Source organism: Nomascus leucogenys, chromosome 13, assembly GCF_006542625.1.
Source record: "Nomascus leucogenys isolate Asia chromosome 13, Asia_NLE_v1, whole genome shotgun sequence".
Lineage (NCBI taxonomy): Eukaryota > Metazoa > Chordata > Mammalia > Primates > Hylobatidae > Nomascus > Nomascus leucogenys.
This window is the reverse complement of record NC_044393.1, coordinates 91,172,774-91,192,691: the sequence shown is the minus strand read 5'-3', so window position 1 is coordinate 91,192,691 and position 19,918 is coordinate 91,172,774. Positions and strand designations below refer to the sequence as shown.

Genomic DNA, 19,918 nt, shown 5'->3' with positions numbered 1-19,918 from the left:
TCTAATTCTGTGAAAAATGATGTTGCTAGTTTGATAAGAATAGTATCGAATCTGTACATTGCTTTGATTCTTCAAATCCATGAGCACGGAATGTTTTTTTCCATTTATTTGTGTCTTGTCTGATTTCTCAACGTTGGTCTTGGCAAAAAATTTTTAGCTAAGTCCCCAAAAGCAATTACAACAAAAACAAAAATTGACAAGTTGGACTTAATTAAACTAAAGAGCTTCTTTACAGTGAAAAAAGCTATCAACAGAGTAGACAACCTACAGATTAGGAGACAGTATTCACAAGCTATGCATCCAACAAAGGTCTAACATCCAGATTCTATGAGAAACTTAAATCAAGAAGCAGAAGTCAAATAACCCCATTAAAAAATAGCCAAAGGACATGAACAGACATTTCTCTAAAGAAGACATGTAAGTGGTCAATAAACATGAAAAAAATGCTTATAATCACCAATCATTACAGAAATGCCAATCAAAACAACTATTATTAAAAAGTCAAATAATAACATATACTAGCAAGGCTGCAGAGAAAAGGAAATGCTTAAACATTGTTGGGGGAAATGTAAATTAGTTCAGCCACTGTGAAAAGTAGTCTGGAGATTTATCAAAGAAATTAAAACAGGACTACCATTCAACCCAGCAATCTCATTACTTGGTATGTCCCAAAGGAAAATAAGTCATTCTACCAAAAGGACCCACGTGCTCTTATGCTCCTCACAGCACTATTCACAATTGCAAAGACATGGAATCAACCCAGATGCCTATCAACAAAGGATTGGATAAAGAAAAAGTGGCACATACACCATGGAATACTACACAGCCATAAAAAAAGAATGAAATCATGTCCTATGCAGCAGCATGGATGCAGTTAGAGGTCACAGTCTTAAGAAAATTAACACAGAAAAAGAAAACCAAATAATGCATTTTCTTACTTATAAGTGGGAGCTAAACACTGAGTACACATGGACATAAAGATGAGAACAATAGACACTGCAGGCTATTAGAGGGGGTAACAAGGAAGGGGGGCATGGGTTGAAAACGTACCCATTAGTTACTATGCTCATTGCCTGGGTGACAGGATCCATACCCCAAACCTCAGCATCATACAATACATCCATGTAACAAACCTGCACATGTACACCCTATATCTAAAATAAAAGTTGAAATTATAAAAATATTATCATTTTATATAAGGAATTTGAGCATCTGTGGAATTTGATATCCGCAGGGGTGCTGGAACCAACCGCCTATGGATACCCAGGGACAGCAGTACTTCTTTCTAGTCAGCTTCTTCCCAGTCCTGATCCTTCCTTCCAGGACCTGGCAACTACTGTTCTGCTTTCTGTCACTATAGACTGGATTTGTATTTTCTAGATTTTATATGAATAGAATCATACAGTATGTACTATTTTTGTATTTTTAGGATCTTTCACTTAGCAAAAATGCTTTTTACATTCATCCATGCTGTTGCATGTAAAAGGAATTAATTGCTTTTTATTCCTAATAATAATCCATGGTGTATTCCATGGTAATATTCCATGACTTATTCCAATATACTTATTGATGAATATTTCAGTGGTTTCATTTTTTGACCATTAAAATGAATCTGACATTATTATTTGAATGTAAGTTATTTTGTGGTGTAATATTTGCATATAACCTATACACATCCTTCCGTGTACTTTAAATAATCTCCAGGGTACTTATAAAACCTGATCCAATGTAAACATTATGTAAATCATTGGTATACTGTATTGCTTACAAAATAATAACAAGAAAAACATGTCTGTACATGGTCAATACAGATGCAACTATTGTAGGCTAACTACATTTTCAAACCACAGTTGGATGAATCCGCAGGCTGACTATAAAAGGGGAACTTTCGGGGTTATAAAAATATTCCACATCTTCATTGTGGTAGTGGCTATACAACTGTACACATTTGTCAAAACTTAACTGTATTCTTAAAATAGATACATTTTATTTGTATAAATCAAAACTTTTTAAAAGGTGATTAAAAGACAGTACTATCACTTCCAGGAATCTACTCTATGGACATAATCTAAAATGGAAACAATGGTTAATACTCAAGGATGTTATATATGGGCTGGGAACGGTGGCTCACGCCTGTAATCTCAGCACTTTGGGAGGCTGAGGCGGGTGAATCACTTGAGGCCAAGAGCTCGAGACCAGCCTGGCCAACATGGCGAAACCCCATCTCCACTAAAAATACAAAAATTAGTGGGTGTTGTGCCACACACCTGAAATCCCAGCTACTTGGGGAGGCTGAGCCAGGAGAATCATTTGAATTAGGGAGGAGGAGATGGCAGTGAGCTGAGATCGCGCCACTGCAGCCTGAATGAGAGTGAGACTCAAAAAAGAAAAAGGATGTTATTTATAACAATGAAAATTAAAACCATCCTGTACATATCCTCTCAATAGAATATGATCATCATAATGGTATTTATAAGGAGTAAATAATAACATTCACACATGTTTCTGTCATTGTGTTAGAGGAAAATAAACAGGATTCACAAATTAAATATGCAGAATGTTTTCAGCCATATTAAAAATTAAGCATTTTCTTAATATAAAAGCCAAAGTCAGTACAGCAAAAATATTAAAAGTGCTTGTATTTTTTTCTAATTTTCTGTCTTTTACATGTTATAAAGAATATCTACTCCTTTAATGAGAAATTTCTTATCTTTATAAAGAAGGAACCTAAAAGAGAAGGAATCTCTAGAAATATTAGTAGTGAAAAATAAGCCATACTATAATTTCAGAAAATGTGGTATGATGCAAGATTAGAAGGTTCTGGTCCACAGTAATAAGTAGTGAAAAGTGAGAGTCAGCTAGTAACAGTGTGTCCATATTTCTACAGAAAAGTCTGAGTTAGAGGGTGTTCTGATGATAATGACAAATCTCTCTTATCTAAAGTAGAACTAACATACTCTATCTCAATTGGGGAAAGGAAGCATACAAAGTAATACTTCATCGATGTAAGTACCCATTGGGCAATACTTAATTCCCAATTTACGAGTCACCAAGAAATTTTCTGACCTCTAAATTGCCTCTTGAGCAGGCCTATTTGTGAGGAACAGGGTGCCTGGTATAGATGGCTGATCCAGATGATAGAGTCATGTTTCTGTCCCATTGAGAATGAATTAACCATCAGCCTGATATTTGCATCCACACTTCTTTTTAAATCAAGAGTGAGACAGTTATACAGAGATAGACCATCCCTGGCTGAATGCATAACAGCAGTTCCTGAACCTACAAAGCTGGGGACTGTACCCAGTCTATACTAACTATAGTATAATATAAATGAGCAGGCAAAAGTTGGAAAAATTCTCCAAATGTTATTGCCTTATTGACAATAGACAGAGAGAGGTTTTCAGTTCAAGCTTATTATATGCCGAGCCTCTATAGTATGATTTTTCTCAATGATGTACAGGGACCCTGGAGAGTTTATACTCACCAATGCTTTGTCCATCATCCCAGAACACCTGGCCTTCAGCTTTCCCATTGTCATCCAAAGCAACAATCAATCCCATAAAATTTTGTCGACTACCAAAAAAAAAAAAAATGAGTTATTTTTCTCTAGATTGTAGGTTGTAAGAATAAAGAACAGACTATGTTAAAAAATTACTTCTCTAGAAATAAAAGAAATGTATTAAATATGCATATAAAGTTCTAAAAATAGGTAAAATAGATAAAATATAAGACACTTAAAAGTTAATGGAAAACATTTAAAATGTAATAAAACATTTGGTTTAGCTTCAATTTCCAAAAATCAAATATACATACAAGTAATATAATGAAATATTAATTTCATAGGAAGAAAATCCCTCAAAAGGGAATCCTCAGTAGCTTCCAGGTTGCCACAGAATAAAATCCAAAGTATTGTGTTGGCATTCACCACCCCGCAGGATCTGATCCTAACCTGCTGGAGTTTTACTTATTTTATCTCTTCCTTTATCTGTGCTCCAGTTAAACTGGATGGTTTACTGTTCCCAAACTCAACCCATTTTTCACCTTCAGTTCTTTAATCGACCAGGATCTCTCTTTCCCTTTGTACATTCAAATCTAAAAGATCCAGCTCAAAGCCCTCTTTCATATAAATCATGTGTTACACCACAAGGCTGAAAGTTAACTTCTCTCCTTTTGACTTGTTATTATGTGCCTTTCTTGATGTGATGTGTTCTGTTTAATCAATGATTTTATAAATTTTTACATATTATATGTGTAATTTATATATGTGTATGTACACACACAACATACAAGCATATCTTTCCTTGATTGACCAAAGTAGACCTAGGAATGAACACTAAGTTCTTGGATAGGACAAGGACTCGGTCCTACCTAGTCCTTGTTCGATCACAAGTCAAAGAGCTCATTAACATTCCCTATTCCTTTTTAACAGTGTGGAAAGAGAAACATTTTTCTGCCTTCAGGAAAATTTTTGCCTTTGATACAGCACTACAGACAAAAATATATGTGTGTATATATATCCCTAAGACTAACTTTATGAACTCATCTTCCTCCAGGTCCCACTCAGAAAGCACTCACAAGATCTGACCAGTAAAGCTGTTTGGCAATTTAGTTTAAAATCCACATATCCCTGGCGAAGGTGGGACAGCCTCCTGTAAGGCTTCCTCATTACGGTATAGCAAGAGGCTGTTAGACATCGCCTCTTCTCACCTGGAGTGAGTGTTCATTGCAGGCTCCTGCCAGGGCAGGATGTAGCCTCCTCTGACATGAAGATTGATGTGGTCAAGGGGAGCCTTCAGGGTTTTCCTCTGACCTGTCGATTTGCTGCTAATTTCCTAGAAAGGAGAATACAGGCAAAAAATGATGAGAGATAAATATATTAAATGAGAGCATATTTTAATTACAAGTCCTTCCTTTCCTGGGAAGCATGTTAGAAAGTCAGCAAAAGACTGCAAACCTAAAGAGAAAATCTCTGATCTTTCATTTTTGCTTAAGGCTGAAAATCTAGACTTGTCTTCGTTTCTCCAGAAAAGTTGAGAGGCAAGGGCAAGGGTGAGGGGGGAGCTTCAATGAGATGTAGGTGCTTAGATTTCGTGTATGCTCTTATACATGCTTTCATTTAAACAAGCCTTGCCAAGGCTGAAAAGGTCAAAATTATTGCCTTAGAAAATATGTGCTTGGAAATAGAAGGCTCTATCCACCTCTCCACCCTTCATAGACCAAACTGATTCTTCACAAATATATTAGTTCTTACCGTGCTATAGTCATACCAACGGGCTCTCGGAAAATAAGCGGAGATCTCAAATGTGCTCTGAAACATAAAATTGACATGTCATTATGAATATTTCAAAAAATATTTTTCATTTTCATTTTCAAAACACTGTAGAATTAAGATAAAAAAATGAAAATTTTATTAGTGATTGCAATAATGTGAGGGATTTTATTAAGAAAAATCCTGAAAAATTATTCCTCAGAACTACAGAAAAAACGTATTTTTAAAAAGCAAATGACAAAATTTTTAAATGAGAAATCAGTCAGTGTAGTAAAGCTTTCATTAACAGAGAGATCTTTAAAAAAAAGAAAAAGATCTCCTGCAGATGTTCTAGAAAGGCATTCACCTGAAAATAGTGAGCTGCACAAAACAAGATGATCTTTAAAATGCTTTTCCCATGATTTTAGATCATGTGATTGAAGGGTTTCTGATCTACAATGAAGAACTCACAGTTTCCAACACAGGGCTGATTAAGATAGCAGGGCCCAACATGAACTGATGGTCTATGTCCCATGTTGTCCTGTCATCCGTAAACCTTAAAAAATAAACGGGAAAAATTCACCTATCCTCTTACGACTGCTACAGAGGATTATTTGCAAGACATGCTTGGGGAAAGAGGCTGTACTCACTCATGGAGAAGGGGCCGGACAACGGTGCTGCCCTCAACGTGAGCTTTATGCATCAGAGTATAGAGATAAGGAAGCAGGGTGTATCTGGTCTCTAGGACTTTTCTGGACAACATCTCAAAGGTTGAATTCCAGGCCACAGGATCTTGTCTCTGTAGGGATAAAGGAGCATATAATGGATCACCTCTTCTTCATTCCATCCCAGTGGCATCAGAAAAGAATCAATGGGCATTTATTCAATATGTAGGTTACAAGCCACTTATCCCTTCATTCCTGGCCTACCCTTTCCCCCATCTCTGCCCCTACAAAATTAGAATTTCTTGCTTTCTCCTCTATATCACTGATTCCTAAGTCCCTGGAATAGGTCCAGCTCTGGCCCTCTCCATGTGTAGAGAGAGAGGTTTCTGTGCAGCACCAACGTATCTTGTATGAATTTGAGTAAAATACAAATTCAATATTCTTAAAAGCAAAGGGAGCTTCTTTAATTTTAGCGCCATGGGGAACTATAAAAACTTTTCCTCGTGGGTACTAATTCTCCAGGAGATGAGAAAGGGTATATTTCTAAAAATTACTGATAATTCCAGCATTCTGAACTCTGTCGATTTTCCAAGAAATTAAGATTCTGGTGATGTTTTCTGATTTTTCTCAGGAAATGAGTGTAATACTCCTTGGGGTTAAAAAGAAGTTATGATTTGAGGGTACACAACACCTGGAGCACAAACTGCTGCCTCACCCTTGTCCCAATGTTGTTGTGGTTTCTGGAAAATGGATAAAATGCCCCCAGTTGCATCCAGCGAACACACATCTCATATTCAGCATCTCCAAAGAACCCACAGATATCTGCTCCTGTCTGAGAAGATGCACAATGAGAGCATGAGGTGGGAATTTCATGAGGCGCTGACTCACTAAAATCTGACTGGGCAATTAGTAATGGACTGAATGTGACTTACATAAGGTATTCCAAACAGACTGAACTCCATCATGCCTGCAAGGAGAAGACACAGCTGTGTCGGATGAAGGAGCACTTTGGGAGGAGAGTGAAGGCTTGGCCTGATTTTTCCTTACCCCATTAGAATGCCCTGGACCACTCATGATGAAAATATTAAAAGATGGGTGTAAATTAAAATCCATGCCCAGAGAGAACTCAGTTCTTGTTAATTTTACCACCCACCTAGATGATGATAGAGACATAACCAGTGCTGCTGAACAGCACAAACTCCAGTGCCCTCCCTGACAGCACAGGCCCCTGGGAATGAGCCCACACACCAATGATAGATTTCCCCAGCTGGTCCCACGCAGCTGTGTTGTCTCCCAGCCAGTGTCCTCCCCAGCGTCCAGAAGAGGGAAATGTGGAGCGGGTGATGACGACCCCTCGCTGTCCTGTCACCTCCTGCACAGCTCTGGTGGGAGGGGAACAAGGAGGTGAGTTGAAGAAACAAACTCCTTTACAGAGAGTAACTGCAGCTTGGAGCATGAGGGGGTGAGGGTACTTTGGTCCAAGTCAGATAACTTCTTCCCAGAAAGAATCTGCTGTCTCAAAGCCATGCTAAAGATCCCAACAAACTTCACAGCAAGACTAGAGGTATATCTGCACCTAGAATGTGGGTTTCATTTTTGAAAAATCTGATTATCTCCCTGGAGTAAGAGAAAGGGGTGGGAGTGAGGGGTAATATAGCTATTTATGGAACAATTCCTCTATTACACTGGTCACTTTCCTATGTGGTGTCTGATAACATCATGAAAAGGTTTCCTTGCACTCCTTTTACTGTTAGGAAGCTAAGGTTCAGAGAAGTTAGAAAGGCATTTGCCTGAAAATAGTGAGCTGGACAAAATAAGATGATCTTTAAAATGCTTATCAAAGGTCATTTAAAGAGTAAAGAGGGCCGGGTGTGGTGGCTCACACCTGTAATCCCAGCATTTTAGGAGGTCGGGGTGGGCGGATCACTTGAGGTCAGGAGTTCAAGACCAGCCTGGCCAACATGGTGAAACCCCGTCTCTACTAAAAAGAAAAAGAAAAAAAAATTAGCCGGGTGTGGTGTGCACACCTGTAATCCCAGCTACCCAGGAGGCTGAGGTAGGAGAATCACTTGAACCTGGGGAGGTGGAGGTTGCAGTGAGCCAAGATTGTGCCACTGCCCTGCAGTCTAGGTGACAGAGCAAGACTCTGTCTCAAAAAAAAAAGAGTAAAGAGGAGGCCAGGCACAGTAACTCACACATGTAATCCCAGCACCTTGGGAGGCCAAGGCAGAAGGACTACTTGATGCCAGAAGTTCACCACCAGCCTAGGCAACACATTGAGAACCTGTCTCTACAAAAAAATAAAATTAGCTGGGCAGGGTGGTGCACGTGTGTCTGTAGTCATACGGCAAGCAGGGGAAGAGGGAAGAAAAGAATAAGGAGGCAGAACTGGGATCCAAATAAAAGCTACAGCATTTTGGAAATATTCACTCTGCTTTTCTATACCTCAAAAAACAAGACATGTTTTGCACACAGAGGCAAATAGACATAAAAGATGTTTATCTTTCAGTGGAAGATGGATCATCTGCATGCACCCTTAGAAAATAACAACAACTGTGTGAGGGAAAAATCAACTGAACAAAAGAGAAAGTCTATTAACAGATCCTAGTATGTATACAATCCAAGTATTTGCTTAAAAAAGCATCACAGATCAATAGACACAGATGAATTAGTCAATAAATGATGTCAGGAAAAGGAGCTGACTACTGTTGTGTAAACTAATCCATTTGGGTCACTTCCAATTTTTCACACCAAAACAAATCCAAAAATGAATGGAAATGCACACACACACACGTTCTATTAAAACTGAAAGAATATATAAACCACCTGATTTCTACAAGAGAAAAGAATTTCAAACAAAAACAATGGACAAAACATAATGAAGTAAAAGGTATAGATTTTTTTTTTTTTTTTTTTTTTTTTTTTTTTTTTTTTTGAGACGGAGTCTCGCTCTGCCGCCCAGGCTGGAGTGCTATGGCGCAATCTCGGCTCACTGCAAGCTCCGCCTGCAAGGTTCACGCCATTCTCCTGCCTCAGCCTCTCCGAGTAGCTGGGACTACAGGCGCCCGCCACCACACCCAGCTAATTTTTTTTTTGTATCTTTTAGTAGAGATGGGGTTTCACCGTGGTCTCGATCTCCTGCCCTCGTGATCCGCCCGCCTCGGCCTCCCAAAGTGCTGGGATTACAAGCGTGAGCCACCACGCCCAGCAAAAGGTATAGATTTAACCATACACATCAGACCACTGATGCCACACACGCTGAGCTCTCCCATCAATGTGGGCACTCAGGGCTGACAAAGAAAGGCACTTTCATTAAAATAAATAAAAATGGTTCAGTGCTTGGACAGAAAAGAGCAAAGAAGACATGGTCTTCTCCCCAAGTGTGTAGAGGAAATAACTTAAAATGTAGGACATACTGTCATATTAGTAGTTAAGAGAAGGAGGGAATTAGAAGGGATGGAGTAATCTGAGCAGGTTTTGTGTCTGGAATTGGTGGGTTCTTGGTCTCACTGACTTCAAGAATGAAGCTGTGGACCCCCGCAGTGAGTGTTACAGCTCTTAAGGTGGCGCGTCTGGAGTTTGTTCCTTCTGATGTTCGGGTGTGTTCAGAGTTTCTTCCTTCTGGAGGGTTCCTGGTCTCACTGGCTCAGGAGAGAAGCTGCAGACCTTTGCAGTGAATGTTATAGCTCTTTGGTGGCGTGTCTGGAGTTGTTCCTTCCTCCCGGTGGGTTCGTGGTCTCGCTGGCTTCAGGAGTGAAGCTGCAGACCTTCGCGGTGTTACAGCTCATAAAGGCAGTGTGGACCCAAAGAGTGAGCAGCAGCAGGATTTATTGCAAAGAGCGAAAGAACAAAGCTTCCACAGCGTGGAAGGGGATCCCACCGGGTTGCCACTGCTGGCTGGGGCAGCCTGCTTTTATTCTCTTATCTGGCCCCACCCACATCCTGCTGATTGGTAGAGCCGAGCGGTCTGTTTTGACAGGGCTCTGATTGGTGCGTTTACAATCCCTGAGCTAGACACAAAGGTTCTCCGAGTCCCCACCAGAGTAGCTAGATACAGAGTGCCGATTGGTGTGTTTACAATCCCTGAGCTAGACATAAAGGTTCTCCACGTCCCCACCAGACTCAGGAGCCCAGCTGGCTTCACCCAGTGGATCCCGCACCAGGGCTGCAGGTGGAGCTGCGTGCCAGTCCTGCGCCATGGGCCCACACTCCTCAGCCCTTGGGTGGTCGGTGGGACTGGGCGCCATGGAGCAGGGGGCGGCACTCGTCACGGAGGCTAGGGCCGCACAGGAGCCCACGGAGGTGGGGAGGCTCAGGCATGGCGGGCTGCAGGTTCCCAGGCCTGCCTCGCGGGGAGGCAGCCAAGGCCCGGTGAGAAATGGAGCACAGCGCCGGTGGGCCGGCACTGCTGGGGGACCCAGTACACCCTCAGCAGCCGCTGGCCCAGGTGCTAAGCCCCTCATTGCCCGGGGCCGGCAGGGCCGGCCGGCTGCTCCGAGTGTGGGGCCTGGCAAGCCCACGCCCACCCGGAACTCCAGCTGGCCCGCAAGCGCCGCGCACAGCCCCGGTTCCCGCTCGCGCCTCTCCCTCCACACCTCCCTGCAAGCTGAGGGAGCCGGCTCCTGCCTTGGCCAGCCCAGAAAGGGACTCCCACCGTGCAACGGTGGGCTGCAGGGCTCCTCAAGTGCAGCCAAAGTGGGAGCCCAGGCAGAGGAGGCGCCGAGAGGGAGTGAGGGCTGTGAGGACTGCCAGCACGCTGTCACCTCTCAGTTTCATGAAGGAAATAGATGTAAGTTGGTCTTTAGATTGTATGTGCTAAGGGATTAGCCTGATCAAGGTCAGAATGACCAGCATGTGTGATTGGTAAAGGGAGAAACATTGAGGTGTATGGGAATTTAAAATAAATAAATAAATACCTATATATCTATATCTATATCTCTATCTATCTATCTATCTATCTATCTATCTATCTATCTATATATCATGTACAGAAAGAGCTCCTTCAAACAGCTTGAATATGAGAGGGAGTTGAGAGATTAGATGATGGTTGGAGAAGGATATAGGCAAAAGCCAGAACGACTGGGACATTTTCAAATGTTGATGAAAAGGAATTAAAAAACATTGCTAATGTTTATTGAGTGCTTACAATATGCCAAGTACTTATGGATTCATTATATCATTTAATTTTTATAATAACAATGGATGCTATGATTTTTCCAATTTGAAATATGAGAAAGTTTAGTTAGAAGATTTCACAGCCTAAATCCTAAAGCAATATACCAGCAGTGAGGAAGAAGATAAAAATAATTCATGAAGAAACGAGCACCTATGGAAAAGTATCAATTGTGGAGCAAGCTTCTCTGAAGAGAAAGATGGCGATGGGATGCGGATGTGTGAAAAGTGAATTTCTCTGAAGAGAGAGGAGGGGATGGTGCATGGGAAAGATGAGCTTTTGGTAGAAACTCCATCAAGTTTTCACATCTTCTTATTGCTGCTTTCTTTGCCCTGAAAGCCCCTTCTTTGCCAAAAGAAAATTTCTACTCTTCCTTTAACCAACACTCAAACGTTACTTCTTCTATGAAGACTTTCTGGATTATCCCAGTAGAGTTAATTGATTTTCCCTCTCATGTTTGACTCCTATAATCAGACAATGAGGTCCTTGAAAGCAGGGACTGTGACTTATTCATCCTTGTACTCTTCTGAGGTAAGGTTATCTCTGAGGGTGCAAAACATCTATTTGTTTTGTTTGTATTTCATATATAGACATGGATGTTTTCCTGAAGAATTAGTTTTTCCTTAGTTGGAAAAGCCTCAAGCTAGGTATGAAAGAGCAACTGAAAGACGAAGATGTAAAGTGGGAAAGAGAAGAAAAATTTCTGTTTGGAAGACCATGTTACCCCTGAGTGTTGAACACCAGGGGCAACATGATCTATATCACCTGTTGATAGCCCAAAATCAAATAGTGTGAAGTTCTTGTAAGATCTGGGGACAGAAGGCAGAGAGCTTAGATACTTGAGCAGAAATGGGCAGTTGAACAGAAAAGATCACACTCTGTCCTGGGAAGAACTAAAGAACAAGTCTGAAATTTCCCAATGACATTGGAAAATGGCAAAATCTCAGAAGGATAAAAGAAAAGACAAAGAGACAGATAAATATTTATAGAAATCATAGCCAAAAACGTATACATTGAAAAGTAAAAATAATGGTTGAAAAAAATTAAAGATCTAAATAAGTGGAAAGACATCTCATGCTAATGAATCGAGAGACTTAATATTGTTAAGATGGTAATACTCCCCAAACTGATCTATAGACTCGATGTAAAACCTATCAAAATCCCTGTTGCTATTTTGTCAAAACTGACAAAGTGATTATAAAATTCATATCAAATGCAAGGGACGCATAGTAGCTAAAATAATCTTGAAAAAACAAAATTGAAAGAGTCACACTTCATCAATTAAGACAGTATGGTACTGGCATAAGGACAGATATATAAAGAGATCAATGAAACAGAATTGAGAATGCAAAAATAAACCTTCTCATTTATTGTCAATTGATTTTTGACAAGGTGCCACGACAATAAAATGGAGGAAAGAATAAAATTGAACCACTACCTCACACCATACACAAAAATAAACTTAAAAAGGATGACAGATCTTGATGTAATACCTAAAACTATAAAGCTCTTAGAAGAAAACATAGGAGTAAATCTTCATGACCTTGAGTTAGGCAATAGTTCCTTGAATATGACACCAAAAGCCCAAGTGACAAATGAATAAATAAGTAAATGAATAAATAGGAGTTCATAAAAACTTTAAAAAATGTGCTTCAAAAGGCATGGTTACAGAAGTGAAAAGTCTACAGAATGAGAGAAAATATCCTCAAACTATGTATCTCATAAGAAGCTTGAATTTAGAATATTTAAAGAATTCTTATAATCCAATAATATTTTTTTTTCTGTAGAGATAGAGTCTTACGTTGTTGCCCAGGCTGAAGTGCAGTGTCACCATAGTTCACTGCAGCCTCAAACTCCTAGGCTGAAGAGATCCTCCTACCTCAGCCTCTCGAGTAGCTAGGAATACAGGCATGCACCATTCTGCCTGGCTTGTTTGTTTTTTGTAGAGACAGGGTCTCATTATGTTGCCCAAGCTGGCCTTGAACTCCTGGACTCAAGCAATCCTCCCACTTTGGCCTCCCAAAGTACTGAGATTACAGGTGTGAGCCACCATGCCTGGCCACAAGTCAATAATAATAATAATAAAATGATTCTATCAAAAATGAGCAAAGGATTTGAATAGATATTTGAATATATACAAATGGCCAATAGCATATGAAAAAGATGCTCAATAATATTAGTACTAGTGAAATAAAGTAAAAACAATGATTAGGTTTCACTTTACCCCCATTACAATGTCTGTAATTTAAAAAGATGAATACCACCAAGTGTTGGCAAGGATATGGAGGAATTGCAACCTTATACATTTTATCAGACATTCAGGTAAGAATGTAAAATGGTAGGCTAGGCATGATGGCTCATGCCTGTAATCCCAGCACTTTGTGAGGCTGAGGTGGGTGGATCCCCTGGGGTCAGGAGTTCGAGACCAGCCTGGCCAACATGGCAAAACCCTGTCTCTACTAAAAAATACAAAAATTAGCCAGGCATGGTGGCACATGCCTGAAAACCCAGCTACTTGGGAGTCTGAGGCTGGAGAATTGCTTCAACCCAGGAGGCGGAGGTTGCAGTGAACTGAGATTGCACCACTGCACTCCAGCCTGGGCGACAGAGCAAGACTCCATCAAAAAAAAAAAAAAAGTAAAATGGTACAACCTCTTTAGAAAACAGCTTGATATTTCTTCAAAATATTAAAAATACAGTTCCTATATGACACAGAAGTTCCCTTCTTAGATACATATTCAAAACAAAGAAAATATGTCTACTCCAAATCTTGCACATAAATATTCACATAATCACTACTCATAATAGCCAAAAAAATGGAAACAACTTAGATGTTCACTCACTGGTAGATAGGTAAGCAAAATATGGTGTATCGATACAATGAAGTATTATTAGTCAAAAGAAATCAAGTACTGATACATGCTACAACATAGATGATCCTTGAAAACATTATGCCAAGTGAAAGTAGCCATATACAAAAGAGCACATATTGTGTGATTCCATTTTATGAAATGTCCAGAATAGGCAATTTACATAGACAGAAAATAGATGAGTAATGGCTAGGGCTCAGGAGGTAGGAACAAGGTGGAAATGATTGCTAATGGGCAAAGGTTTTCCTTTCTGAGTTCTGAAAATGTTTAAAATTAATTTTTGTGATAGTTGCACAACTCTATGAATATACTAAACACTACCTAATTTCTCACTTTAAATAGGTGAATTTAGTAACTTACTTGATAAATGCGCTCAGAGGTGGTTGCTTGGGCAACCACGCCTGAAATTTTGACATTAACCCATTTAACTGGCATCACGTAGATACATGCACAATGCAAATACGAAATGGCAAAAGGAATGATGTGGAAAATTATCTTTGCTGCTGTGACAAAAAGACACTCACTCATATGTGGGTCTGGTCTGGGACCACCCGTACAGGCTGTGAACATTGTAGTGCTGCACGGAGGAGCTGTCCGGCAGGATCTGCTGACTCTCCATGCACAGAGTCTTGCTGCTCAGGCCCTTGTCCCTAGATTCCAAATCTGAGGGGAAATGTTGAGTTATTTCCTAAACAACATGATTTGCACATTCACTAGAAATCCCCATCATTCTGGCATTTCTTTACTTCAGTCAACAACTTTGTTACCAGTAACAGGCCCAATTTTATGAGATTTTAGTCTATAGAAAACAATGTTCTGTGTCTTTATAACTAATGAAGGGTAAGGATAAAATATGGAGCTGGGAAAAGCAGCTCCCCTTCGTTTTGCACCAACTCTGATTTAATTTATAGAGTGTTGTCATAGCCCTTTTGCCAACATAATAAACTCCTTCATTGTTAGGACTGTTTCTTCCACTAGATGGTAACGTTCTCCAGGGAATAAATCTTGCTTCACTCATTTTTGTATTTGTGTCTCTAAATCTTTCTGATTTGACAGCATTTGCTTGATACATAAATACAGATGATCCTCAACTTACAATGTGATTACATCCCCATGAACCCATGACAAGTTGAAAATATTGTAACTTGAAAATGCATTGAATGGACCTAACCTACCTTAAATGTGCTCAGACACTTACATTAGCCTAAGTTGGGAAAAGTAATCTAACACAAAGCCTATTTTAAAACATAGTGTTGAATACCTCTTGTAACTTATTGAACACTATAGTGAAGGTGAAAAACAGAATGGTTATTTGGGTTCTCAAAGTTCGGTTTCTACTGAATGCGTGTCACTTTCTCACCATTGTAAGGTTGAAAATCGTTAAGTCAGACCATTGCAAGTCAAACACCCTCTGCATTAAATTAACGAAGGAGAAAATGAATAAACGAGTGAGTGAGTGAGAAATGGGCAGCATAACAGTGATGTAGACATCACGAAACTTGAATTCTACATTCTGTCCCATAGATTACTGGTATAGTGCCTTTTGTTGTTGTTGTTTTTCTGTTTTTTGGTGTTTTTTTTTTCCGTATGGGTCTCACTATGTTGCCCAGGCTGGTCTCAAGACTCAAACTCCTGGTCTTAAACAATCCTCCCACCTCAGCCGTGGTACAGTACTTTTAGAAGTGAGTCATTTCCTTCCTTGTTTCTCTGCAACATGAGAAGATTCAACTTTCTGAGATCCTTTTGATCCCAATATTCTATTTTTGTTTGTACCATAGAATGACCAAAAAGTATCCTTCATCAAATGTCTGTTTGCATGGGCAGAGAGACTTCAGAAACTAGGTTTTAATACTCTAATCAAAAGAACATCTCTCCACGTGTGTGTGTGTGTTTGTGTGTGTGTGTGTGTGTGTAAGGGTTTATTTAAAATTTTAGCAATCTGTTCATAGTTATCAATGGAATCAAATGTACCACGCATTGTTTGGTTTCTTTCACACCACATCATGTCATTATTTCTTGCTTGATTAATAATTCGTTTAGCTGCACTTATTCAAGGTTATCTTACTTGGGATTTCATGTCATGTTGGAGAATGGTTTCTGTCTTCAACATTAGGTTTCACTTTGACAGTAAAAGGAAAACTTTTGGAGTCTTTGAGTAGGAAAGTAAGTTGATGAAGTAATTATTTTACATACATGGCATATAGGGTGGGTTATTTAGCATTTCATCGCTGCAGCCCCTGACAGATCCATCCACAAAATTTGATGGCTCATTCATATCCTGAAATGAGTTAACAAAAAAAGATCCTGTCATGTCAGGGGCAGGATGGCTTTGACTATAAAGGACACTACCTCAGGGAGATGACTTTTGAAGCCCTCATCTCAGCTGGTGGTTTAGTTCACTGTGTTTAATCCCTGGCATTGACCCAAATGGACTCTAAAAATGTGTAGTTTAATTCCTGGCATTGACCCAAATCTACTCTAAAAATTTGTATTGGCCAAAGTGGAGTGCTAAACTCCTTGCTTACCTGGCATTTTAAAACTTACAAGGATTGTTTTATAGTGGCAAAAATAGTGAGGTAATGCTGGACAAAGGACGTAAGGAAATCTCTTGATACAATTCCCCAACAGAGGTAGCCCATCTTTGTTTTACTATGCATGGATTATTCACTTTTTAATCTATGGCCAGAGGTTACTATTATCTTCCTCTAATTTTTCTTAGTCCAGTCACTTGGACTAATTCTGATATTGGCATAGGCCAAACACAAGGAGAGTTATCTCACTTTCTGCCATAATTATATTTCTAAAAAGTTGTACGTAACTCAGAAACAAGTTTGGAAATAAAAACACACTTTGGGGAATTTATTACTTAAATGCAAGGAGTAGGGGCTCCTAAGGAATGTTCACTGCGCACTCCAACAATGGAAAAGTTAAATTTTTGAATGCCAGACTATTTTAAATAGGACATATTAAAGGCAAATGAAAATACTTGAGGAACTATTCATTACTTTGAATTACCCAGCTACAGCTTTCCCTCCATTGGAAAAAAAAATACTACCCCAGAGCTATCAGTATGTCTTATTCTCAAAGCTGCCCACACCTCTTCACTGTCTGATTTGCCTGTTTGAGTTAACTTGTGTCTTTCACATGTCTACTCTGTGCCTAACTATCTTGAAGGCGCAGGTGGCCAGGGAGGCCCCAGTGTTTTCAGTGGACTTTTGTCTCTGGGGTGAATCACAGACTTCTTCCAGTCTGACCCAGAGCTGAATAGCTCTTCAGAGCTGGCCTAGAGCTTGCTTAAGATTTCAGGCCACTGGACAGTGGGGAAGGAAATCAGGACAGAGGAAAACACAGATAGAGTTGCCCTTGGACATATATCCCAGGGACATCTCAGGAAGTCCTGCTTTTAAGGCCAACTGGCATTTACAACAAACGTCTGAGCAGGCCCTCTAAGCCATTCCCTCAGAGTTGTTTGCCCCAGTACTAGGGCAAATGTCTACTTGCTCTCAGCTCCATGCCTCACCCACTCCCAGCTCTGCCCTGTAAGACTCCCTTACAATAAGCTTTCAGGTAGATTTGGCCAGTGGGTGATATTGGCAAGAGATTGGAGATGGGAGGTGATTTCTCCCTCTCTCTTTTGCTCTGGCATCTCCAGCAGTAGCAATCTCCTCTGTCAGCTCCAACATCCACCGGACAATATGTCCCTGGGCAGATCAGCAATGATCTCTGCTTCTCTTGGTCCCAGCACCTAGATTCTGTAACAGCATTTCTCCCTTTCATCTCTTCAGCCCTACGTCTCTGCTTTGCTAGTCTCTCCTTCCCATGTTTTGACTCGCTAATATTTCCCAAAAAAAAAGAAAAAGAAAGACAACCAAGGGTGCACTTACAATCCACAATCCATCAAACTTCAAGCTCTTCTCTGGCTCTCGAGGGTTTGCATAGAGCTCTTCTATTTCTTTCTTCCACCACGCAGCTGTGCTATTACGAAAGAAGTCAGGAAAGGCAACGTAGGCCCTGTAAAGCTGTAAGAATAACACACACTCTCATGGTCGGGGTCTCAGCCTATACAGAGGACCACAAATGGGAGATAAACAGGAATTTGTGCCTGCCCAGATCAGTCTCTGCTCTAATCTCAGATCTGCTGCTGTTACAGAGTTTACAACAGAAGCAGAGATTGGGGAAGGCTGATTTCATTCTTTATTTTCTTAGAAGAAGGTTAGATAGCTTTGAAATCCCTTTCAAATACAGGATTTGTTTTATAACTGGACATGTAATCACAAGACTGGAAAATTAACAGTGTCTGAACAATTGAACTTTAGAAATGCAAATACTTTTTCTTTTTTTCTTTTTTTTACTTAAAAATCAGTGTGATAGTAGCAAAAGCTTTTTCTAGACTACTCAAATGAGTTGAAGGAGGACTGTCATCCAGGGGCAAGTGAACTTCAGAGTAGAGGGGATGCTAGATGACCAGGCTGAGATTAACAACTTTCCTTCATTCAACTGACTTGTATTTTCTTTTGTTTGCAGATAATTTATTAAAATCCAGTCTGTTCATAATGGATTCCCCTCTAGTGAGAAAATGCTAGACTTTGGTTCATTATTTTTCAAGCATCATAAAGTTCAAACAAATCACAGCCCATTAAAAGCACACTTATGAGAGGATTTCATTGATGATTTCCTTCTACACATTTCTGTGTTTGCTGTTTGTCGAGCTTTCCACTCAAGGATCTCTTTCTGCCAAGAAACTAACAGTGGATAAGCAGCCTCAAGTTAGGGCTACTTAACTAAAGGGTTAGCTACTTATTCATCAGGATAAAAGACGTAAATATCCAGATGTTTAGGGCAATGTTGACAAAAATCTATATACAACTGTACCTTAACCTGAGTTTCATGGTCAAGGGATCCATCTACAATTACGTTAGGCAGGTCTGGCCAAACCTAGAGAAAAAGAAGGGCAATTAAAACTTTTACAGATCCTTGCATACAAACTATGAGATATTTCATGTGTTAGACTCTGATGACATGCATCTCCATGAAACGCTTGTGAATCTTTGCCATAAATTAAACTGTAAAGGCTGAATCTACAAAATTACATTAGGAGAAAGTAAGCTGGGTCTCTTGATTCATTCTATATGTTTTAAAAATTCTATTTTTGAACTTAATAATTAACTGAATTTCTTTTAAACATATCCTCTGAACAATCAACTTTTGAGTGATTTCTCAGGTCTCTGATCTCCTTGTCACAGACCTATAACAAAATTCATAGTAAGTGTGAAGTGTGACTCTAAAGAAATAAGATTGATTTCCATTCATAACCCATACACCTTACCTCAATACTTTTAAGCACTATCATGACTTATAGGGGACTCCAAGTATATGTAGCATTAAAAAATCCATAGTACCAACCAATTTTAGCTGTAACTACCAGGACATTAAGTATATATACACTGATTAATTGATTCAATCAACAGACACTTACTAAATACTTCCTATATGACAAGCACTCTTCCAGGATCTGTATTTACTGAGATTTAAGTAAGAAATAGTACTTGTTTCCTAAGAGTTCACAGATAGTACATAAATGCTACACTGTATGCTATACTGAAGGCAATATTATAGACAAGGGAAAATAGGAAAAACTAAAATAGTTACTAACTGCTTCAAACAAGGTAAGATTTGAGTTGATCTTGAAGTGAAGATATTATCTGGGTAAGTTGAGAAGGTAATATTCAAAGTGAGCATGGGGCCAGGTGCAGTGGCTTACGCCTGTAATCCCGGCACTTTGGGAGGCCGAGGCAGGTGGATCACCTGAAGTCATGAGTTATAGACCAGCCTGGCCAATATGGTGAAACCCCATCTCTACTAAAAATACAAAAATTGATCAGGAGTGTTGGCACACACATGTAATCCCAGCTACTCAGGAGGCTGAGGCAGGAGAATCGCTTGAACCTGGGAAAAGCAGGTT

At 39.8% G+C, this 19,918-nt stretch overlaps 1 protein-coding gene across 1 annotated transcript in view; it reads right to left on the bottom strand.

The window, feature by feature from the left end:
• Positions 1–19,918, bottom strand: part of MGAM2 (maltase-glucoamylase 2 (putative)) — a 108,299-nt gene that overhangs the window by 20,395 nt on the left and 67,986 nt on the right. Inside the window, exons 33-44 of the mRNA XM_030825795.1 lie at positions 18,829–18,891; positions 17,841–17,975; positions 16,150–16,234; positions 14,481–14,619; positions 7,162–7,295; positions 6,846–6,880; positions 6,629–6,745; positions 5,899–6,047; positions 5,720–5,804; positions 5,252–5,308; positions 4,708–4,832; positions 3,485–3,573 (exon numbers count right to left, since the gene is read on the bottom strand). Coding sequence (XP_030681655.1) covers positions 3,485–3,573; positions 4,708–4,832; positions 5,252–5,308; positions 5,720–5,804; positions 5,899–6,047; positions 6,629–6,745; positions 6,846–6,880; positions 7,162–7,295; positions 14,481–14,619; positions 16,150–16,234; positions 17,841–17,975; positions 18,829–18,891 — 1,213 coding nt within the window. The remainder of the gene's footprint in view (positions 1–3,484; positions 3,574–4,707; positions 4,833–5,251; positions 5,309–5,719; positions 5,805–5,898; positions 6,048–6,628; positions 6,746–6,845; positions 6,881–7,161; positions 7,296–14,480; positions 14,620–16,149; positions 16,235–17,840; positions 17,976–18,828; positions 18,892–19,918) is intronic.